The sequence below is a fragment of the Sinohyriopsis cumingii genome, chromosome 4 (genome assembly GCF_028554795.1).
Source record: "Sinohyriopsis cumingii isolate HCF-2022 chromosome 4, ASM2855479v2, whole genome shotgun sequence".
Lineage (NCBI taxonomy): Eukaryota > Metazoa > Mollusca > Bivalvia > Unionida > Unionidae > Sinohyriopsis > Sinohyriopsis cumingii.
Genome location: NC_142964.1, coordinates 137,023,110 through 137,049,495, shown reverse-complemented (window position 1 = coordinate 137,049,495; position 26,386 = coordinate 137,023,110). Strand labels below are relative to the sequence as shown.

Sequence of the window (26,386 nt, the reverse complement as noted above, 5' to 3'; positions counted from 1 at the left end):
CTCTATCTCTTATTCAAAAGTCAAGAACTATTACGACTTGCATATTTAATGTCAGCAATATAAACTCGCTTACATTGACAGTTCCAATTTTTAAAACAAAATAAAAACAGTTCATATTTTATTGTAAAGCTCTCAAGATAAACTATTTTGTATTAAAAGTTGAAAATATTTGGAAAGTTCCATTGAGAAAAACAGCGTATGATCAAATTTATTGAAAAGTTGAAAACTAAGAATTGTTGTCGATTTCATTGGGAACATCTGCAAGATCAACCATCTTTTACTGGAATGACTGCCTGCTTTGTGATAGTTGTCAATTTCCTATGATATGTCCCCAAGTAAAACCACCTTTTAGCAAGTGATGAAAACTGTGGACAATTATTTGATTTATCGGAAAACAACTTTCTTTAAGGAATGAAAACAATGGGCAAGTATTCAGTTTTATCGGAAATTTCAGCAAGACCAAAGATGCAATGATCTATATCATTGGAATAATTGTAAAATGAATAATTTTATTTATAGATAACAATGTTTTGTTCTGAAGAATATGCAATAAGTACTGAACAGTTTCTTTCCGAAAGCAAAGAAACATCATGTTGTATCAGAATTCCATTTAGCAATCAAGCTTACTTCAACACTTTCTCATAAAGGATAAAAATAACTTGCCACATGCAAAATTAAAAATCATTCACGAGGATCTGCTTTCAATAAATAAGTTCTGCAAACGGTACTGCGTCTGATGCCGTTTGTTTTCTGCTTTGCCAACCAATTACTTGATAAAAGACTGAGGTCACTCTGTGTTTGATTAGGTCATATTTAGAAACTTACCATCATCATCAATGTCAACATCGCATATATCTCCGGATCCGTCATCATCTGTGTCACTCTGGTCAGGATTGGGAATCGTGGGGCAGTTGTCACAGGCGTCTCCCGATTTGTCAGGCTCTCCCTCTGTATCTTTTTGATCTGGGTTTTTAGTGAAGGGACAGTTATCCTAGCAATGAAGGAAAACTGACCTGAATTGATTTGTGTTCCAAAAACATAGTTCATTTCAAAATACGACTTAAGAAATTTACGGCAATGGCACTCTTGAATATTAAAAATCACTGGGATATACTGTTGTTGATTACATTCAGAAGGATGAATATTTCCTTGTGTTTGTTAGGAACTCTTCAAAAAATAAAATTTGAATTTCCTTTCACAGATCTGAAATTCCTAATACATATGCTAAATCAGAAACCATAATTGGCATTGGTGACTGAATGCAAATAAATATTGTTTCAAAATTTTGATCATTTGAGATGGCGGTATTGTGACTTTAATTTTCGCACTCGAGTAAAAAATTAAAATACGAAAGGTTGCTACCTGTTTGATTATATATTTCAAAATATGCTATATAAATATATATTTGTATATATGAAATGTCATAACATGATGGTGCATTGTTTCCAGAAAATGGAAGGATGTTTGTTTTGCAATAAACCACTTACATGTACTAAATGTCATCAAATTCATTTTAAGCTGCTTGAATTGGAGTCTGGAATCAATGTAGCTAGTGAAATTACTCGTATGTGATATTCAAATATATTACTGTAAATTTAAATATGAGTATTATCACATTACAGACTGACAAATTTATGTTTACTGAGAGATAACGCTACATAGATTTGATATTTATTAATAAATACATGGCAATAAGAAAAGGCAAAAGCTAGTATATAAATATGATTAGATATGAAAAATTGCACCACATTTAAAGATTTCACCATGGATAAAAGAAAAGGCTTTACAGTTGCATATAGCTTTTACATATGGACACAATAAACTTACTGGGTTGTTCCTTACATTTATGTATTGTTGTTAGAAAAAAGAAACTTCCCGGGTTGTTCCTTGCATTTGTGAATAGCTGTAAGACACAATAAACTTACTGGGTTGTTCCTTACATTTACGTATTGTTGTTAGAAAAAAGAAACTTCCCGGGTTGTTCCTTGCATTTATGAATAGCTGTAAGACACAATAAACTTACTGGGTTGTTCCTTACATTTACGTATTGTTGTTAGAAAAAAGAAACTTGCCGGGTTGTTCCTTGCATTTATGAATAGCTGTAAGACACAATAAACTTAATGGGTTGTTCCTTGCATTTGTGAATAGCTGTAAGATACAATAAACTTACTGGGTTGTTCAGTATGCCATCATTATCCATATCTAAATCACAGGCATCACCAATTCCATCGCTGTCTGCGTCCTCCTGACCACTATTCGGAGTCGCTGGGCAGTTGTCCTAAGAAGTAAATACGGTAATTGGAAAAATGCACCCATAAGGAAGATCTGTTACAGTATAGCGAATATTTTTGCAGCACCAGGAGTTCACTCTTCTGATCTTACTCCGTTTTTTGAGTGTTCAGTTTCACGCTTATGATTGCAAGGCATTGTTCCCTGGGTCAAATTTCTTGCAAGAATGTTTCTTGGATATGTTAGTTTTGCAGAAGAGTGATCGCAAAGAGCATAATAAAAATGCCTTAAAAAATAAACTGTACAGTACCATACAATAGGTTTTTCCATATCATTCTGAATATATCCACTCAAACAATTTACGCTACAATAAACACACACATAAAAATTTATCTTACTGAGAATATTCAAAGTGGAAATAATAAGTATGTCCATATTTGGGGCCCCCAATGGCCATGTTTGTCTAAGGCCTAGTGTTCTAAGGTCCTGGATGGCCTAGTGTTCTAAGGTTCTGGATGGCCTAGTGTTCTGAGCTGCTTTTCTCCATGAAGACTGAGCAGGGCAGAAACTGGAATGCTTCCCAAGTAAAGTCTTCGAAATGGAGACTGCCATATTGTACCAGATTCTGATTAAGTTATCGCTGTTCATTTAACCTTATGCCTTATCATAGTTACAGCGATGATTGATGAAGTCATCAGCACAATAACAGTGGCTAAGGTCAAAGTTCAAGAAAGAATATAAACACATTTTTTCTAGAAGGGTATTAACTTCCATTTTCAGTTAGAACTCAACTATTTTCCATGCAAGATATATATATATATATATATATATATATATATATATATATATATATATATATATATATATATATATATATATATATATATATATTAAGTGTTTAGGTTCGAATAAACAGTAACAGAAGAAAGAGTGAAAACAACAAGCTTTAAAAAATACGATACAAAAATAATCCATGAATAATCCATGAATAAAATTTTTGAAGTCCTAATAACGAAATGTTCTACTGATTTCAAGTTTGAATCCCGACGAAGAATCCAAGATGGAAGACGATGATGTATGCTGTAATCTGTAGTGTTGAAGTCTACAGTTGCTTGTAGAAACAAGAATTATCACTCTGGTTTTTGAAATCTGAAATTTGTTTATAAAAACTGTCCATTCACCAGTTAAAGTCTCAGATTCAGCCAATGTGGGTATGTGAGAAAGCTTGCCAGTAGCTTCTCGTCGGTTGGTGGTTCTTTCCAGGTCTTCCCGGGTCCTTCCTCCACCATTAATACTGGCTGTCATGTATAGCCTATTGTGTCCTGAAAAATGGCATTAAACCCAACAACAACAACAACTGTCCTTGTTCAACAATTTCACATGAGCACACATATTTTCCAGGAAAAAAGAATTAATCTTTTTGAATCCAAGTAATTTGAAATAACTCCAATCAAGTAATTTGAAATAACTCCAAACAACAAAACATACAACTTCCAGTGTGAAGAAAAAACCCAGCTGCAACTGAGAATATCTCTCTCAAAAAAAGGTTATATTGTATTCCAAAATGTAAAAAGGGGGTCACGTGATCATGGTCCAGAACCTCATAGAAAGTATGTACTTGTTAAAGATCATCTACACCCAGTGTGGTCCTGACGAAAACCAATCACATTTTCTCTCATTGTGTTTGCTATTCTGGGTGGGAAAACTGACATTGTTTCAGCCATAGACATCAATGAAAACAGTCAATTATTGATGCATTACAGAAACAAGAAATATCACTCCAGTTTTGGAACTCTGAATAATTTTTTATAAGAGCCGTCTTTGTTTAAGAATTTCACATGAACACAAATATTTTTCACGAAAAAAGAATTAATCCTATTTTTAATCCAAGTAATTTGAAATAACTCCCAACAGCACAACATGCAACTTCCAGTGTAAGAGTCCAACTACTAATGAGAATATCTCTCCAAAGAACCTCGTTGAAATTATGTACTTGTTAAAGATCACGTACACCCAGTGTGGCCCTGACAAAAATCAATCGTTTTACTCTAAGAAATAAAAAGAATTATAAAAAGTTTACATCTTAAACACGTAGTCCCATCATGACCTCAACAACAGCTAATCATTTTAAATACAAATAGAACTTATTTCGTAGCTGCTACTAGTTTTGAATCAAGGTCAGGATCTAGATCAACACCTGGTCTTTATTAAACGAACAGTCAAGGTCAAACTATTTTCTGGAAAAAGTATCATCTCCAGTGAATAAATTTACATTACAACAGCATGTGATGAAAAATATTTTTTTTAAAAACCTGACAAATAATTAAATTGAAATAAATATATATTAAATAAGATATAATTAAATCAAATATACATAACATTATAGGGGCCCCGAGTTGCCGAGTGGTCTAAAGCGCTCACCGTTCCGGATCACTGCCATCTCACCTCTGTCTGCGTGTGTCCAAGGCTCGGCTAGCGTGGGTACGTGGGAAAGCCTGCCAGTAGCTTCTCGTGGGTCGGTGGTTCTTCCCTGGGTTTTCCAGGGTTCTTCCTCCACCAGTTATACTGGCCGCCAGGTATAGCCTATCTTGTGCTGAAAAATGGCGTTAAACCCTAGAACAACAACAACAACAACATAACATTATATATATATATATATATATATATATATATATATATATATATATATATATATATATATATATATATATATATATATATATATATATATGCTGTACCTTTCTGCATCTTCTGTCTGTACATCTGATCTCTTCGTCTGGTGTTCCGTCAATATCCGAATCCCGGCCACAAATGAGCCCATCACCAGCATATCCCACTTGACACTGTCGCGGAGATTAAGTAAAATTATGTAAACACCTGGGGCCGAATTCAAACCATTTAGCAGATAAGTTAGAGTCTATATATGGATAATATTTACAATCTGTAACATCACTTGTATCACAAATATCAAGACGAAGAAAAAATTGTCTATTTTTTTTATTCATTATTTTCATGCATGTCTTACAATGAAATATACATGACGATGGGCCATATGACATGCAAGAAACACCCTGTCCACAGATTGAATTATCCGTTATCACCATGGTAATACATGTTATATAAATTTACATTCATTGATTCAAAAGCCATAGTTTTATTTTTATAGCAGGATTCATTTTTTGCAGGTAAGTTTTCAAAGTTTAGAATGTTCGTTTTGCGAAATACATAGGTAATGGGGAATTAATACGTTTTAACAGCAATTTGTCAGTAGATGTCGTGAGATATTCCTGTCATATCTTTAGCTAATGTCAACTTGATTGCAATTAGTGCTATTTCACACTGGCTGCAAGGTCTCTAATTCAGATGCAAGAAATTGCTGCCAGTTGGAAAAACTTGTTGTCACACACACACACACACACAAGAACATTATTTTCTGCTGCTGTCATCGTGATGACTTTAATTACATAATACCTTTGATGACCAAGACATTTTCAAAAAGAGCAACAATGTTTTTTTTATTCCATCCAAGGGATTATATATAAAAAATATTACAAAATATTAGATTTGTTACTGTATTAGTAGTGAACAACACAGGCTCTCTCTCCCAAGTTTCCTCTGTCCTCACCTGGCAGACAAATGATTCTACACCCCGCCATCTGACGCAGCGGGCAAATTCATGGCACTCTGTCAAATCGGGGCATATGTTGGTTCGAATCTTGCACCCATATGTCTGATTGCCAACATAACCTTCTCGGCATTCACCACAATAGTACGATCCCTGATTAAAGAAAATACTGTGATGTGGAATAAAAATAATAACAACAATAGCAATAATAATAATAATAATAATAATAATAATAGTAAATAAATGAATAAATAAAACGTAGTGTCTTTGAAATCTGGGTAACGGTATGCAAATAATACCGTACGGTAAGAAAAACAGTTGGAAGCAGTGTGAACGCAAGATGGTATGTTAGAGAATTATACATAAATGGCCCAAAACTGGTCATCTAACTATACGTTCTAAAAATATGAGATAAAGAATTGCAAAAAGCTTTAGAAAGATTAACACTTCTAAACAAAATGTAAACAAGCAGTATAAGATACACTTAAAAGATAAACAAGCAAATGGTAAACGTGAATTACAAGATAAACGTAAATGTGATGTACAAGATAAACCCAAAGATGTAGTGCACAATAAACGAAAATGTGGAAGTACAAAAAGAAAAATGTAAATGTGTAGTTAATGACAAACGTAAACATGTAGTACAAGGTAAACGTAAACGTGTAGTACAAGGTAAACGTAAACATGTTGTACAAAGTAAATGTAAACGTGTAGTACAAAGTAAACGTAAACGTGTACATGTAGTACAAGGTAAACATAAATGTATAGTACAATGTAAACGTAAACATGACGTATAGGATTAAATGATCATGGCTGGGTAATTATCGATGTGAAACTTTTACCTAATCACTTACAAAGTAAATGAAGTCCGAATGACTTTATGTTAGCCTTGTGAGTGATTAGGTAACAATTTACACATCAAAAAAGCAGCAGAGGGGGTGATCAGACCACTTAAGGGAATGGTCACCTTGTGTTTGAATCAAAAAGAATAATGACCCTTCATAGAGGTAATACCACGTCTACGATTATTGTTTGTCCCAAACAGAATTGTAGACGAACCCCCTCTGCTGCTCAATAATCCTGGGAATCTTCATCTGAATCTTGGGAATCTTCATCTGAATCCTGGGAATTTATTCTGTGTTTCAAGTAATATTCAAGTTCTGATGGTGGTTTTTCTATTTCTGGATTTATGTTCTTTCTTTTCCTGTAATATATCATTAAACTTCTGTATCGATCTCCACCGCAATTTTTGCAAATCTGATATAATCCTCTAACGCCGTTGTTACATCCAACACATCTTCGTGGACCAGCATGAGGGTTTTTCTTTATAAGATAATTATGTTTTTTGCAATATTCTCCACGACATTTTTTATCACATTTATTAGTGGTTCCTTGACGCAGCCACGCACAATTGTTCATTATATTAATGATATCTGTGTAATTCAGTTTAATTTTATCATCACCCCTGTTATCCAAATATTTTATCAAGTCCAATACGATATCTTGTTCTAGGATCGTGTAAATTTATTGTTATAAACCCATGCGGAGTAGCTTGCGCCTGTGAAAAGAAATTTCTGAATTTAATTATATCCATGTCACCGCTGCACCAGGTTTGATGAATATTTCGCAACGTATGTGTGTCTACGCCATTAAACACAACTAAAATATTACAGTTATCTCTGATCACTTTTGGTATCTGTGTGTATCGTTGAGTAACATAAATAACGTCGGTATTTTTATGTCTACCTCGAGAAAAAATCCTGGCTGGGTTTGATTGTTTGTCCAGCATCACATCGTCGTATACAACTAAATTATTAATAAGTCCGTCTATGGAATCAACTGATGGTGCTTCATCAATATCGGTTATAAACTCGATAACGTCGTTAGCGTTTTCATTAAAATCCTTAAGTACATTATAACATCGCTGATCATCAACTGACGGGGCTACCAAATATAATTTATCCCATTTTAACCATCTCATTATAAGATTAAGTAACAATTGTGTCTTTCCACTTCCAGATGGTCCTATTATTATCATTCTGATGGAATTTGGTAACGCAGGATGGTGCTTGACAGGTTCTTGTTTTCTTGTCGCTGAGAAATCAATTATATCCATGTTGTATAAAATATATATGAATTTATATTGCTTACGCTGTAAAGTTAAAACTCCAACTACTGATTTAGCTACGGTTATAACAAAAAATAAAAAAATAGCATACGGTGGAAAATGTTCTATATGCGGTAGAAAGAAATTTTCGTTTTTACCTAATAGGCGCGGTGGTGATATTGCAAATTTGATGTCAAAGTTTCCAGGTGCTCCATGGGCTAAATACAGCGGAGAAAAACATCTACCAGGATATAATTATTGCGGTCCTGGTACTCGACTCGATATCAGGCTTGATAATCAGGATCAACCAAAACCAGGCGAGGAACCAGTAAACGCTATTGATCGTGCTTGTCATGTTCATGATGTAGCTTATAAAAGTCAAAATCTACAAGATAGACATATTGCAGATGTGAAATTAATTCATGCATTAAATTCCATAAAAAATAAAAATATTAGAGAGTCATTAGCTAATTGGTTAGTAAGATCCGCGAAGAAAGGTAAATTAGCGCTAGGGGCTGGTAATATATAAATGGAATCGATTTATTATTCACCAATCGGATACTGGAAGGGTAAAGCAGCAATTAGTAAACTCGCTGATGCAGCAGCGGTTAAACATTCTACTGCTAGCGCGTGGTTGTCCAGGCAGGCAATATGGCAAATTTATCTACCACGTCCTAAGCAAATTCGATTTGCTCATTTTAGTGTCAGTGTTCCTAATGAGGTTCATCAAGCTGATATTCTGTTTTTACCACATGATACTGTACGTAGAAAAACGTACAAATACGCGCTAACTGTTGTTGATGTTGCAAGTAGATATAAAGATGCAGAACCGTTAATGACTAAAACAGCAACTGAGGTAGCCGACGCGTTTAAACGAATTTATCAACGAAGTGGTGGATCACAAGGTGGTCTACGATGGCCACAGCTACTACAGGTTGATCCTGGCAAGGAATTTCTTGGTCCAGTATCATCGTTGATGAAACAACATAATACCAAAATACGACGAGGACATACTGCAATTCATCGTGATCAGGCAATTGTTGAGCGATTTAATCGAACACTTGCCGAGCGGTTATTTGGATATCAGTACGCGAAGGAATTTATTCAGGATACGAGATCTCGTGAATGGGTGGCAAGATTATCAAACGTGATAGCTGCATTAAATGATGAGATTACTAGAACGACCAACATGAAACCCACTAGCGCAATTACGAAAAAAAAATATACCAACACAACGAAAAGATGTTGAAAAACAGAAAATATTGGGTGATGTCACAGTCAGGTATTTATATGAGCCTGGTGAACTTGAAGGTGGTAAAGCTAGAGCGACTGATCCTATTTGGAGTGTTACCACACACAAAATATCCACCGTGACAAGATCCTCAAGTAGACCTGCAATCTACAGATTAGATTCAGCTGCTCCTCAACGTGGATTTACATGTGAACAACTACAAATAATCCCCACGGATACACAACTACCACCGCGATCACTTAACTAGCACTAGCGCCTCTACGTCGATTACATTCAAGACAGGTCAACATTATATTTTCTCGTGTATGACCAAGATTGTTATTTTTTCTATCTACGGTAAATTGTCTTGGATCATTTTTCAGATACCGCCATAGCATTATACAATTACAACTTGCGCAATGATTATTCTGTTGTTGTTTCAGCGCATTAATAAAATCAACATCAAGATCAAAATTGCGTTTATTTTTTTTATCGCACTGTTCATAACCAGATAATTTTTTTCTTATTATATCGCTTTGACATCCGTCAATATCATCACTAATCACTGACGAGTCCATGACGATTCGTCTCAATTGAGATATTTTTCTAACTCGAGACACTGCGAGATAAACCAAGTTCGACCATTCGATGTGATCATCAACGATCCAAACAACTGTATCAGTAATAGTTAATCCCTGAGATGAATGAATCGTCATCGCGTATCCAAGCGTCCACGGGGATTTATCAGCACGTAGAGCATCTTCAACAACATCAACATCAACTGCAACAATATCATTCAATACAAGATTCTTTTTCCTCTTTGACTCTCCTGGTATATCAACGTCGATATTTTGCCGTCGCGTATCTGCTGGTCGATAACATAACGGAACTGACAACGTTGGAAACTTTTCTCGTTGTAACTGAAACAATTCCCGTTGAAGTTTATCACGAACTATCTTTCTGCTTGCAACTATCAAATCGTTTGGTCGCCACGTTTGCAGAAAGTCTTTCATGGGTGTTTCTGAAATTATTTCACGCATTATTTCACACTGAATTTTATTCGGTTGTAGTCTGATTAATTTTTTAAATTCCTTCAACGCTGCATCAAGTGCTCTGTGATCATCAGATACTTCTTCAGCGTGGTCAACGAAATTTTTCAGCCAATCATGTGGAGATGGTCCAGCTACGGGTGGTGGTTGACCATGATCGCCGCACATTATCACGGCAGTATTTCTTGTTAACAACCAATCAAGAAATGTTTTTAATGTTTCTAGCGGTACAGTGCATATCTCATCCCATATTATGATCCTTGGAATGTATTTCTCTCCCATCCTTAAAGATGTCCATGCATCACCCTTCCATCGAAAAAAGCTGTGATAAGTACAGGAATTAACACCGCGTTGTTTCATCTCTCTCGCTAGTCTATGTGTAGGTGTTAGTACAATCATATCTGAATTCTGAAATAGTTCGATAGCTCGAGTGGTTTTACCAGAACCGCCAGGTCCGTTTAGATAAACTGTTTTGTGTCTGGTTATTGGATCGTATACCGATGGTAACAACGAAGTTGTCAACGTTTGACATTTTTTACAGTAAATATCTTTAACCGCAACATCAGCGGATTCGGAATAATCGAGCATATATTCATTCTTTATTCTCCACGAACCCCACGATGTGTTTAATCCTTCTAACAGTATTGAATGTTTTTTATTTATATAAAACGAATCAGTAGCAACTCTGACGGCATGCGCAGAAACCTTATTTATCATCGATAATAGATTTATTGAAACATACGCGAGCATCGATGATCTTAAATGAGTATACTGAGGTGACTCACCGTCCATGTAGCTCACAATTGTACCTAATTTATTTCCATTTGACAAGAAAACTGTTTCTAGACTTATAAACGTGTTCTTGTTCGTTGTATCAACGATTATAAAATCTAACTCAGTATCGTCCATGATCAATCTTGCACAATGTCGTCTGTGATCATATGCTGATCCTTGTGTAAACTTGCCAATTAGTTTTCTACCATGATCCTTCGAATCGGTTTCGTCCGAATGTGGTAACCAAACCTCGGTTTGTTTTCGATATGATATAATTGCTTCACTTACAATCAACCGTGTTAATATCGTATAATCAAGCATATACCGCAATAATACTATTGGTGTCCACATTTTTTCTGAAACATGTTTTCCAAACCAAACATAACAAATTGGATGAAGTCCTTTAGACATTTCGAATGACTCGATACGAGAGAATCCAGTTAGGTCAAAATCCGGTAATGGTCCATTTATTGATACTCGCGTCATTTCATGCGTCGGATGACCGAATCGCTCAAAATACACAGAACAATCTCCGTATCCAAGAAAACTTCCGGGATAACACGCAACCATATCAACTGAAATAACATCTCTGTGATCGTATTTAGTATTCCACAATCCGCCGTGTCCATATTCGACACAACTAGATACTATGTCATTGAGAAAATCAAACCGAGTTGGTTTCCACGAATTTTTCTCTCTAGCAAAATGAGCCGCAACTGACGGAATAGTAAAACAGCTACTCAATAATTCGTCAGCGTCATCAGTATATTGCAGTGCAAGATTTTTCATTTTCTCGTGAAGAAGATCTGTTCGATAAATAACGCCATTCGGTCTCACAGACTGATCAAATTTCATATCTGATTCGTCGTTAGAACTCTGAAATAACCATACTGACACAGGATCGTTTTCACTTATTTCGTTAATAAAATCAAACATACCTCCCCCAGATAATTCTGGGGAAAAACATTTAACAGTTCGATTTCGTGGAAACACTGTTACTACGATAGTCCACGCGTGTGCGTTATGATCAATAATTGTAATTGAGGCTCCTTTTGATTTATATTTTGATTCATACAAAATCTCCCCTGTTATCGTCGCTACGGTTATTGTAAATTTTAATATTTTTCCTAACCCAGCTACATCTTTGATAGACGCACCAGTATCTTTAACCATATCTCCCCACGTGTTTATTATTTTACGTCTTTTATCCGTTAGATCGTTTCCACGGGCCGCGTTTGTAAAATGTTCTGTTACTCGTTCAGCCACACAATTTATTTTTGAAAGTTTCATCGGTGATAGTTTATCAACGCTGGGTTTTTCATTTAACACATAGATTCCATAAATAACCGCGGTCACGGGATATGCTCGTTCATAATACGGTTTGTCAATGCCAGTCAATAGACCTGGTTTGGAATTTCTACTTAGTACGACAGTTTTTTTATTGCCGTGGACAGGATCATATTTGTCACGGAAAATCCAATCATCTGTTTCTGTCAACACGATGAATTTTATTCTGAAAAGATACTTGCGATTATCAAGATAGTTAATGATAGTTGCCGCTCGTTTGTCGTTCATCATAGCGTTAACGATATTTTTGTTGCGTATAATCTTGAACGTTGACCAGACATGAGATGCACCATCTGTGTGAAATTCTTTCTTGGCGTCGTGAATTTTATTAATCAAACCCCTGTTTTTCGGATCAACCAAATATTTCATCGGTAAGTCAGAGGATATTCTGTCAAGATTAAATCTATTTCCACCTGAGGGTTTTATTCGGGATAATCTATCGAATTCGTTCATATATATCAAACAAATATTTAAATAAAGAATATATGTATACAATGTCTCAATGCAAATGGCTCATGGTGGGTCCAGTAAATCGATGCAATAAATCCTGTAGAGGTGAATTTTGTTGGATGCACTTACAGGGCATACGGCGGGGGAGTCTAGGACCAATACCATGTCTGCAGTGTGGTGTTGGAGTGCGAGGCAAAACAGAATTATGCGGAAAGTGCGGTGGTAAACGATACAGAGAGCTTAAAAGATATTATGACAAAAAAATAATAATAGTGAAAATGCTATAAAATCCGTGGAGGATTATATATCAAGATTTCACACAAGCAATGATTTAAACAAATAATATTATTATAATGGAGCAAAATATATTTATCCCACATCCTGTCATAACAAACTATGAATCAAATATTAATGGTGTCATCAGAAATTGCAGGTTGAAGAGACCAGTTGGTTATATTAATAATACTGGTTATCTAATGTTCACATGCGAGGGAGAAAAGAAACATTATTTATGTCATCGTTTCATCTACGAGTGTCACAAGGGTTTGATCAATGACGGTCTTGTTATTGATCATATTGATGGGAATCCTCAAAATAATAGTTTATCCAATTTACAAGCTATCTCTCACAGCGTGAACTGTGCACGTGGTAATACAGGAAGATGTAAGACAGTTTCTAGAAGGACGGTAAATTCCACAAACACAGAAACTGGCGAAGTAATTATATTTCGTTCGATGTGTGCTGCTGCGAAATATTTTGATATTAACCCGCATTCAGTACAAAAAGTAGCGGAAAATATATATAAAACCGCTTTATCAAAAAAATATAAACAGAAAATCACCTTTCAGTATTGTTAACTATCATCACCACCTCGAATTAATTTTTTAAATTTATGTCATAGTATTTCCCCCATACACTACTTATTTTTTGACTCATGAAGGGAGGTAATTTTATGGTCATAATTATTTCGGTTTCTAACTTACAAAAATATGCAGTTCGTGTATTTTTCTGTTCTATTCGTGAAACATTTAGAACAACAGAGTATATACCGTCATTTATATGCCAGCTTACTGAGTGCAGAATCCAGCGTCTAGTCTATATCGATCGTGGGGTTAACAGTACAAGGATCCTGCGTGCATTTACTCGATTACAGAAATACATGTAGGAATTAAAAATCAGTTGCATTTTCTTTGTTCAGTGCAGAAATTATGTACGTGTGTGTGGTTCGAGTAATATTAGCAATGACCACGATACAGATTTACGAGTGGGAAATCTCGTAAATATATTTCTCCACTGAACAGACATAATGAGGACTGAGTCACAGGAAGGATGAAAATATCTAACAGTTAGATGGCGTGGTCCAGCTTTTATAAATAACTTGTTTGGTGAAAACGTATTTCTTGAACTCAGAATTGTATTGGTTCCTTAGCTATATATTAACTTCCGAAACATATGTTCGTAACAAGGTTCGATAGCTCAGTCAGTATGGTATTGGACTGTGACGCTCGCGGTCCAGGATCGAATCCCATGACTGACAATTGGTCGGGTGGTTACGCATATTAGCGATTTTTATAATTAATTGGGGCACCGCCAGCCTCTCTCCGCGAGAAACACCACCCATATATCAACTGGTGGTTGATACATGTTTTGTACCACCCACGGGTTGATTATTTGGTGGGTTCTCAGCGGAGACAATGGCCTCTTCATTCATTCATTTCATTTCATTCATTGAACCTGCTAAAAGACTCGAATAGAGGTTCATTCATTGTATATATTCATTTCCTTAATTAAGTTATATGTTTATGCCGTCTGAGCTCGCTAATACACTCGATAGGGGCTCTTCATTCACAATGCCGTCTGAGCTCGCTAATACACTCGATAGGGGCTCTTCATTCATAATCTGAGCTCGCTAATACACTCGATAGGAGCTCTTCATCCTTGAAACATCCCGACGAACTCGCTAAAGACTCGATAGGGGTTCTGGGATAATTTTTTTTTATTTTAAAGATTTATATACTAAATAATGAACCATGAAAATATCAATGATGTAATTGTTGCTATCAAAATACTAGAGGAAACCGGGATTAATATATCTAATGAACTAAATCCTGAAAAAATAGTTTCTGATTTTGAGATTTTACAAGAACGTAAAAACTAGGGAATACACACACTATCATCTGAATACAAGCTCATGAAACGGATTCAATCGGCAATGTTTCAGTCGCTAGCTACCGTAGAAGATAATCAGGTGAAGGAATTCATTCCTCTCTCTGCCGCAGTAGAAAGAATTAGATCGATGTTATCCCACGAGTACGAGGAAAAGAAAACAATTAGTACTCGCATAAGACTATTGAGAAAACTTATGCTAGCGAGTAACCTAGTTGGTGAAACGATCCAAAATGAAAATGACTGGCCTGACCACGTGTAGATCATATTTATTCTGAATTATTATTTATTCTGAGATTATTATTTATTCTGAATTATTATTTATTCTGAATTATTATTTATTCTGAAATTATATTTATTCTGAAATTATATTTATTCTGAATTATTATTTATTCTGAAATTATATTTATTCTGAAATTATATTTATTCTGAAATTATATTTATTTTGCAATTTTGATGGATTAGTTGGTACTTAGATTTATGTAAAATGATCGATTTTACAATTTTGATGGGTTAGTTGGTACTCAGATTTATGCAAATCAATCAAATTTGTAATTTTGATGGGTTAGTTGGTACTTAGATTTATGCAAATCAATCAAATTTGCAATTTTGATAGGTTAGTTGGTACTCAGATTTATTATTTATTCTGAATTATTATTATTTATTCTGAATTATTATTTTTTCTGAATTATCATTATTTATTCTGAATTATTATTATTTTTTCTGAATTATTATATGTATTTCTGAATTATTATTATTTTTTCTGAATTTGATGGGTTAGTTGGTACTTAGATTTATGCAAATCAATCAAATTTATAATTCTGATGGGTTAGTTGGTACTCAGATTTATGCAAATCAATCAAATTTGTAATTTTGATGGGTTAGTTGGTACTTAGATTTATGCAAATCAATCAAATTTATAATTCTGATGGGTTAGTTGGTACTTAGATTTATGCAAATCAATCAAATTTATAATTCTGATGGGTTAGTTGGTACTCAGATTTATGCAAATCAATCAAATTTATAATTTTCATGGGTTAGTTGGTACTTAGATTTATTACTTTTCTGAATTATTATTTATTTCTGAATTATTATTTATTTTTGAATTATTATTTATTCTGAATTATTATTTATTTCTGAATTATTGTTTATTTCTGAATTATTATTTATTCTGAATTATTATTTATTCTGAATTATTATTTATTTTGCAATTTTGATGGGTTAGTTGGTACTTAGATTTATGCAAATCAATCAATGTTACAATTTTGACGGGTTAGTTGGTACTTAGATTTATGCAAATCAATCAATTTTACAATTTTGACGGGTTAGTTGGTACTTAGATTTATGCAAATCAATCAATTTTACAAAATTTTGACGGGTTAGTTGGTACTTAGATTTATGCAAATCAATCAATTTTACAATTTTGACGGGTTAGTTGGTACTTAGATTTATGCAAATCAATCAATTTTACAATTTTGACGGGTTAGTTGGTACTTAGATTTATGCAAATCAATCAAATTTGCAATTCTGATGGGTTAGTTGGTACTTAGATTTATTATTTTTTTCTGAATTATTATATTTATTTCTGAATTATTATTATTTATTCTGAATTTGATGTGTTAGTTGATGATTCAGATTTATGTGAAATGATCAAATTTTCAGAAAAAAAATATTCAAAAAAGATGAATTTTTCAACACAATTACCTCACCTAAATTGTTCTGTGTTTTGTGAAAACGCTGTTCTGATGGTGTTTTCAGTGCTTCTTTGTCATGTATAAAAACCCTCACGTGCTGGTACTTTATATATATTTATTGGATTAATTTAGAGTCGAAGATTCTTGATCAAAGATCTACGATTTCACATATAGATTTATCACAAGCTCTTCTCCACGTAGGTCAATTAAGCGATTAAGGTGGTCTGTGAGTTTGAAATTTATTCGTGACAAATACTGATTATGCGTGCGTAAATAAACAGGATTGGTTGGTACTTTCACGATCAAATCACCAGGGGGAACTTGTGGTGTAAATGTATATAAAATGTATCCTTGTTGAGCTTGATTTGATTTTCCAAGATCTATTTGATAACTGCCTTCTATTACGTCACAAACTAGATTAACCGCGATTGTCGATGTTATATTAACGATTCCCGGAGATACGTGTCTTCCACCGCCGAGCGGATCATTATTATATCTAAGAACAGTTGCTGGTGGGGCTATTTTTCTCCATGCATTAAGTATTTCAGAAAAGTTTCTGTTGATAACATTCTTGAGCATTTTTCTTAATTCGTCGGTTTCAAATCCTGGTAGTGTAAATTTTAATAATTCTGCTTCAGTTATTTTATAATGATCAATGTATGCTTGTTTGACACTATTTTTTACTATCCCCCCCTACAGAATCATGAACATTTACTAACTCAATAATGCTCTGATCAAAATATTTAAGATCTAATACAATTTGATTTAAATGTTGTATCGTTGCAATGATCTGATGTTTTAGATCGTCATTAGGATACTCCAGGATATAGTTTCTAAACAACTGTGCTAGTATCGTTAATGTAGTTGTGTATTCAGTTCTAATTTTGTTAGCACGAGATCTGAAATCTCCTTCATAAACGATAACAACTAAAGTTTCTGTAACAATATAGAAAAGAAACAGTAGTAAACGATAATCTTTACCATCTATTAAAACGTAAGAACGACCCTCCCCCTCCCTCCCCCATGGATACTCATCTCGGTATCTTGGAGTTGTTATAAACCTGGCTTCGTCAGTAAGAAATTCAATTAATTTTGGTTCTGGTGGTCCTTCATGTACCGGGGAAACATCAGGCCAACCTAGTACGGATCTGATTGAAGATTGATAAATATCAACGGCATAATCAGGAGAATGTATCTCTATCGTCGAGGACAGCGTCGGCTCATGAATATTAATCGATATTTTTGCGTCCTTTCCTGTTATTGATTTTATTCTACGTTGAAATTCATCATTGATCTCCTCGATCTCATAATTACCAGTGGGTATTCCAACATCTATCCATTCAGGTGTTCCATCGGGTTTGTTTTTATTAGCAAATACGAGCGAATTATTTGCTGGTGTACTATTAAATGATTTTGATCTGATATTTGGCCAGCTGTAATATACCCGTAATTGCGCTAGTGCAATTTCATTAGCGCGAATTGCAGTTGGAAAATTGATATTAAATTCAGGATTAGTTGAACTTACCGAGATCATCGTTGTCTTGTGCGGAGTTGTATTAGTCACGATCTGCTGGAGTAATTCCGTCATTATTAATACTTGTATCTTTAATACCGATACCTTCGTCGTGTATTTTAGTCATCATTGAAAACTCGAAATCAGATATAATTCCATCACTGAGACTCGCTGATAACAACGAGGACAATTTCGAGTATGCTACCGTCGCTGTGTGTAATTTTATTATGAAATCGGATAATTTTTCATTCGTGCAAGTACATATTTTTTTTGCGATGATATTAAGTACACCTGCAATCGTTGTTGCTGCTGAAATACAAATAGTTACAGCTACTGGTGCCATCATTGTTACCGTGGATAATATTATTCCAGCTCCAGCAACAACAGCGGATACTGAATAAACAATCACGTCGACGATAACTAATCGTTGTCGGTATTTTTTTACCTTTACTGTATATTGTTCGACTTGATCTTTTAGCGCCGCCTGCCATTCACGCGCTTGATTGTACCTGTATTGTGGACCGTCCATATATTTTTATGCAGTAACCAATTGAGGTGTTTCAGCTACAAATTCCAAACACCACCAGTAAGATGTTGCGGTTAATTTCTTATCAGCTGCTTCCAGAATAAATATTTCTTCAGTTCCGCTATTTAATATGATAGTCACAACCCCGGAAAACCTGTCGGTGGAATGACGCCATGGATACGTTGTGAAGATCTCAAATCGTGCAGCACTAAACACAGACAGCCTGTACACGCCAGTGACTGTTGCGGTATATTTGATAGTATTATTTTGCTGCGACCATGTTGCAAATCCCGATGATACTGTGCATACGATGTTTGTGATATGTCCGGGAGTTATTCTGGCTGGGATTTTAATCAGACTGATTTTATTGACGACCTCAGGAATTCCCGCTACGACGTCTTGCTGCGTTTGTTTGATCGTGTCAATGTTGGTTTTGATATCTTGCTGTGTTTGTTTGATCGTGTCAATGTTGGTTTTGATATTAACGAGTTTTATGTCAACGACAAACGGAATGCCGAAGAATTCTTCTATGATTCTTTGATAGACTCTGCGAAATCTTCCAAAAGTGCCCGCGTGAACATTATACTCGGCCTGTAACGTGGATAATTTACCGTCTACGGTGTCGACGTATTTTTTTGTTGCTGCGTCTTCGTCGGATGTTGGATCTCTTAAAACTACTATTTTATTTCCGTTCATGCTAAGTTCACCTGTCATTGTGTCACCGGTATTTTTTACGCGATCAGCAACACTTTTTGCAATTTCATCTCTGATGGTTGTAAATGATACACTTGAATCCCTAATTATGCCGCTGTCAGTAAACACAGGAATATTATCCGTAGCTGCACCAAGTACTCGTCGGATTATATCATTCCATTTGATATTGCTCGTTTTTAGTTTACCATGTTGATCTTGAAAAATAACAACCTCATCTGGGTCAACTCCAGCCAGGTTCATAACGTCAGCGAGGTCATCCTTAGTCGCGTACTTTGACAGATCAACGTCGCCGAATGGTCTCTTAACACGTGAGGATCTTCTTCCGTAAATATCAACCATTATAATAAGACCTGTTGTTTAAAACGCTTTACGCGCAACGAAGCGGTTGCTTGTATAATCATGCACGATTTTATGTGGCGGTTTGGATGATTTTGATATAGCGTTAAGTACATTAATTACTTCACGGCCGCATATTGGCGGATCTGTCATTGTTTGTGTAGGTAACGTTGAATACCAAACTCTGGTTGTTGCGTGGAGTGGTGCGACATACTTGATAAATTCAACTGGTGGAGCTAACCCGTATGAATCAAAATAAACGATTCCACGTGGATCAACCGCGTATGATACCCAGTGAGTACCAGGTCCAGAACGTTCATCGAGATTAATAATACCTGTTTCTAGTTTGTTTGGTTGTTTTGGTAATTGATCTCGCATGAAAACACCTCTAAAATTTTTTATTTTTAATCGTTTAGCAGCATCAAGTAAATCAAAATTTGATGCTGGAGTATCTAACGTGGAAGCCTCAGACCCTTTCCCCAACGAGATCCTGGCAATCTTAAGCCGCGTCCCTTTTTTTTGTATCCTTGCCCTGTTGCTTTCTTTAGAGCCATTCCAGCAGCTGTTCCAACAGCACCTAACGCGGCTGCTTTTGCTACGGCTGGCGCGGCAGCAGCTATTAACGCTGGAATAGCCGCAAGAAGTGGAAATATTCCACCGGTTTTAACCATGTCTTTGATGGCGCTCGGGGAAAGATGAAATTGAACTCCAGTTTTTGATTCCAGGGCTTTATTGAAATGTTTAATCTGATTATTTGTCAACGATAATTTGTTTGGACCACCACCAATTTGATCTCGTTTTAGTGATATTTTAGTTCCACATTTGTTGGTGGTTTTTAATTGAAGTTTTTTGACCTGACCAGGAGTCAGAGTAACATTAACATGACCATACGACATTTTTATATAAAATATATTTTTCTAAATAATACGATTACAGATTTTCCACCGGTGCATCAACGACCCTCATTCGACCACTACCACCTTCAAGTAACATGGCTTTATTGCTAAGTATGACCGCGATTGCTCTGTAATCAACACCACCTGTATTTAATGTTGCTTTAAGATGTATATCAACGACAGATTGTTTTGATAGATCAAGATGCTCCAGTGAAAAATAATAAATCGGATACAACGTCCTGAAATCATATTGTGATATTTGCAACCCAGTATCTACATTTTGATCATGTCCCATGAATGACATCAAACGATGATATGCACGTCCTATACGATTTTGTTCATAATTTAGTTGTATATTATCTGTTGGTTCTTGTTGTCCGTTTATCCGCAAGGAAATATTTGTAAGACCTAGTTTATCAAATATCATATGAGAGTGAACTTGACTACCTAAACGATCATGGTTTTGAAACGCAATAAAAATATGTCGTGGTGCAGAAACACCTTGTTGTGATGCTATATGCCATGTAAACTGACCGTTAACGTTAGTTTGCATACTATCTGTGTTTGTTGTTAACCATGACAACAAGGATTTACCACCTGTGTCCATGAAAGAAATTAATTTCTGTTCTTCTGCGATCGTTGGAGTCATTACCGGCATCCACAGTGAAAGTTTCGATAATACTACTTTACCAACATCACCAACGGGTCTCCACAGAGCATCATTATCATTACCCTTTCTTACAAGAACAACCGTGTGTCTAGCTCCAAAAATAACCTTTTTAACATTCCTACAAAATCCAAAAATATGCGATAGTGGAATTGTACATGAAAATCTTCTATTGTCTCCTAGCAACATATTTCTACGCGCTGCAAATCCCAAGTTGAAATTTTCACCAGAACCATGAACCACCGGCCACACATCGGCATCCGCGTTATTGGCAAAATTTCTTGGTCGTCTTATATTATACGGATCGCTTTCAGGGTTATTAGAATTATCTTTCACAAACATCATTGTGGGACCTGCTGATCTTGTATAATCATCAGAATATCTTGCCAGCCCTATTATTGTTGTAGCAACGTCTACATCCTTCTCAATCGATTCAATATTTTTTCCATCAATCATATACGTGGCGCTATCAAATAATGCCATGATCCCGTTGTTGACGAAACCAACTTTTACTGGATCTAAGTAATTAGCATCATCCGTTTTTACGATTGTACCTTCTACCTCAATAAAAGCCTCAGCGGGTAGAAAATATCTACTTGTGTCATGAACTTATAGTTCAATTCTTCCATGTTGATCTGGTGTTCGTGCGTCATAAGAATAAAACTGATAATCACGTACCGATTCATCTTTAAGGACAGGTGCTTCCATGTCAAATGCTGTGTCGGATACGCGCTTGAACATTTTATTATAATTATTTTCGTCTAACACGTTGATTACCGCGTTCGGGAAGTTCCACCTCGGGAAGTTCCACTTCCTGATATTAAACTTGAAATATTATTTCCCGATTCACCGAGTCCCCGATCTGCTAACGCTGCTAGTTTTTGATTTGCAGCTTGATTTATTATTTTACTTACGTCTGCTGGCATCACCTCAGTACTTGCCAGTTTCACAAGTGGTTGTTGTTTTCGTCGCAATAATCGTGCTAGTCTTTCTTTGATCGCCGAGAATGCCTTCCCAGCAACATTGATAATTGCACCAGGAGCTTTTTCACGAACAATATCAATAGCTTTCATCGATAATTGTTTTGCAATAGGTGCTGCTTTTGGGGCTAACCTTGTAAATAATCCCTGAATAACATCACCAAGTCCATCTCCGTAAATAACCCTATAAATTGGTAATCGTGAGTTCACCGCTCTGACCTGTACAGATTTACGATGATTATTATGTATGATCATCTTATTTTATTTACCATTTATCTAATCGCGATGACTAATCATCAACGAGCTCATCAATAAGCTCTCGGTAAACGCCAATATCCGTGACACCACCTTGAAATAATCGCCGACAAATATCAGATGCTTCATTGGTTATTTCTGGTGAATTATTTCCGGCACGTTTTCCTCCTATGAGAACCTCTAACCGTGACACGTCATTGAGGATATTATCAGGACAAACTAAATTATTTCCCAGACCACTGCCAGTAGCACCCGGTGCATCGTGAAATTCTTCTTCTGGAGATTGCGGTCGAGAAGGTTGTTGCTGCGGTGGTGGAGTTTGTTTTTTCCGTTTCTGCGGAAGTTGTATTTGTTGTTGCTGCGGTATCGGAGAAGAAGGTTGTATTTGTTCCTGCTGTTGTTGTTTTTGCAGTCGATCATAATATAAATCTATTGCTTTCATAAATTCAATATATCTAGTATCACTATTTCTAGCTTGGTCAACATTATAATGTATACGAAATATCCACCTGAACCAATTATCACGACTTATAATATCATTGGCATACTCGGTTTTTAAAACTTCTTTTCGATAACCATAAGTCCGTGCGGCATATTCAGCTAATATATTTACATTTTTAGATTCCTTTATGAGATCAAGATGTTGTTCATTAAATTTATCTTTTATACGAACCCTTTCCCTTGCTTCTCCTGTTTCTGTTACATGATCTTTCATCTCACCTATTTCAGCACGAATTTTACCAATACCCTCAAGTATTTCTTCACCAACATGTGGAGGTTGAGCCGCAGCTATATCAGTTGGAAGATCTCGTAAAATCTTCTTTGTCTGTTTAGTTCTTCTTGCTATTTGTTTTGATACCGGAAGAAGATCTTCTTTGATGACTGCAGTGACGGGCTTAAACAGTTTTTTAGTTTCTTCTTCATACTCAGCTTGTGCTTCTTGCTGCGCTTGTAGATTTTTTCTGAATGAATCTCTAACAGGAAGAATTTTTTTGATTGCTTCTAATCGTTCTCGAGCTATTCTTGCAGTATGAGATTCCGGATGTACCATTTTATTATAACATTAGATTTAATTATTATAGCAGCAGAGGGGGTTCGTCTACAATTCTGTTTGGGACAAACAATAATCGTAGACGTGGTATTACCTCTATGAAGGGTCATTATTCTTTTTGATTCAAACACAAGGTGACCATTCCCTTAAGTGGTCTGATCACCCCCTCTGCTGCTAAAAAATACCCAACCATGATCATTTAATCCTTGTAATTCCAATTTACTTTCTTTCTGTCATCATATCAGCAGATTTCATTAACAAAGTTTTCTTTACATTCTTCATTGCGACAAAATACATAGCCACATTTTCATTAGCAAAGAGTAGTAGATTTTTATGTAGTAATATATGGTAGTGTCAGAATGGGTCATGGCAGTTATCTAACGAGCTTGCTATGATCATTTTTTCTTTTAATCAAAAAGACATGGTTGATGCTGTTTAAACCAGGCAGTTCCTGTTTTTAACAATACGCTTGCTTATGGCTAGTGTTGTTATTGCATTGTTCTTCTTGCTTTCTGCGCATTTCGATCTTTCAAAGTATACTCATGTCCATTTTAGTGAGATCCACAACTCCTGATATGACTGTGACCTTTAATAGCTGCTGCAACATATTATCGATGTGAAATGCAATAAATTCTAAAGATTTATTCTTAAAGCCTGCCATATGCTTTCTTCGGCAAAGGGAGAGATTATTAGAGTGCAGGAAGGTCTGTGCAAGTCCTTTGCTTTAACTTATAATGGGCGATTGTATTCTGGGATTTGTAAATTTTGATCAGAAATCACAGGGGTTGGTGGGGGACCTTGTTGTTGTTATTATTATGGTGCAAGGCGTTGATAATGATAAAACTTAACATAAAATGACCCAGAAGTAGGGAACCAAAAACGGTCCGCAGAATTTATCAATGTGTAAATAATTCCAGACCAGTATCACGTGACAGTTTACATCCAATCAAATTGTAGAAAACGCGGTCAATTAATAAAAATTGGAATAATTACAAGGTAAACTTAAACATGTAGTACAAGGTAAAATGAAGGTGTAGTACAAGGTAGCGCAAATGTGTAGTACAAGGCAAACGTAAACGTAAACATGTAGTACAAGGTATCGTGCACATGTAGTACAAGATAAGCATATACATGTAGTACAAGGTAAACATAAACGTGTAGTACCAGGTATGCGTAAATATGTAGTACAAGGTAAACATAAACGTGTATTACAAGGTAACGTAAACACGTAGTACAAGATAACGTAAATGTGTAGCACAAGGTAAATGTAAATGTGTATTACAAAGTAAATGTAAACATGTAGTAAAAACTAAACGTGTAGTACTAGGTAACGTAAACGTTTTGTACAAGGTAAACGTAAGAAATGTAGTGGAAGAAAAATATTAAAAACATGCCATAGGTAGTGTATGTGTAGAGGCTATCAAAGCACCAATAAATCAATATACATTTTTAAGTGAAATAATAAGGATTAAATTCGATATACATTATCTACATTTTAGATTCAATAATATGATATATTCATTTTAAAAATTAATTAAATAAATAAGAAAACCAGAGAAACCGAACAAACATTGGGGTGGTTTATGATTCTGAGAGACAAAGTTAATCCCTTACTTTTGTGTTATGGCAAACAGAATCTGGCACACAGCCACCGTTGTTGCTCTGACACTCGTCTACATCTTGACACACCTGTAAAATAATATTCAAGTTGACACACCTGTAAAATAACACGCAAGTTGATGCACCTGCAAAATAACATACCAGTTGACACACCTATTAAATAGCATGCAAGTTGACACACCTGTAAAATAGCATCCAAGTTGACACACCTGTAAAATAGCATGCAAGTTGACACACCTGTAAAATAACATACAAGTTGACACACCTGTAAAATAACATACAAGTTGACACACCTGTAAAATAACATGCAAGTTGATGCACCTGCAAAATAACATACCAGTTGACACACCTATTAAATAGCATCCAAGTTCACACACCTGTAAAATAACATACAAGTTTAGAACAACGTATTGTCACAAGTTCGAGAATGATTTTGGCATGTTTGAACAACCACAACACCATAATCACGCAACTATCAGAGCCAGAGATCGTCCTGGGCTTCGCCAATGTCCCAAATTGAGATTTTTTTTATTGGCGACAAAATATACCATATGGCAATTTTTTGTCGACAACCATTTTGGCTGTTTAATTAGTACATACAGTCATGGATCTGGAGTGGAGACATTCATAGGGACCACAAAAGTAAGCCACAAACTTGGATACACAGTGCACTTGAATATATATGTTACATAAACAAACCCTTTGTTCGTATTGACAAACCCATCTTTACAGTGCATTGCAATATCATGATCCGCGTATGTTGACATCTGGCCTGAGTACTGTATGCTATGACTCAGTCATGCTACTTGGACAATACCTACAATCGACCGACCTCTGAAGACGCTAATAAAAACAGCTACAATTAATTAAACGACGGCTAATCCTCCTGTTGTTTTTTTTAAATGCACCAATAAAATAGTTTTGTTGAAACTTAAGAGAAAACTGATTATTTTTTAAGTACCGATTGCTGTGTATAAATGCAAAGCAAATGGAAAAAATCGCTATCAGAATGGCATACTGTCAACAGTGCAACTTTGTCATGAGTAAACGAAAGTTTACCGTTGCGTGTTCATCGCCTCATCCTTAGAGTAAGTTAACAAAATTAACAGCGTTTGGATTTAGTGCAAATTCATCAGACAACAGTCCCTGAATCTTG

The 26,386-nt window shown here is 35.5% G+C and overlaps 1 protein-coding gene across 1 annotated transcript in view; it reads right to left on the bottom strand.

The window, feature by feature from the left end:
* The window catches only part of LOC149802156 (cartilage oligomeric matrix protein-like), a 142,536-nt gene that overhangs the window by 31,005 nt on the left and 85,145 nt on the right, over window positions 1-26,386 (bottom strand). Inside the window, exons 10-14 of the mRNA XM_089956562.1 lie at window positions 25,225-25,299; window positions 5,855-6,007; window positions 4,968-5,072; window positions 2,171-2,278; window positions 826-991 (exon numbers count right to left, since the gene is read on the bottom strand). Coding sequence (XP_089812688.1) covers window positions 826-991; window positions 2,171-2,278; window positions 4,968-5,072; window positions 5,855-6,007; window positions 25,225-25,299 — 607 coding nt within the window. The remainder of the gene's footprint in view (window positions 1-825; window positions 992-2,170; window positions 2,279-4,967; window positions 5,073-5,854; window positions 6,008-25,224; window positions 25,300-26,386) is intronic.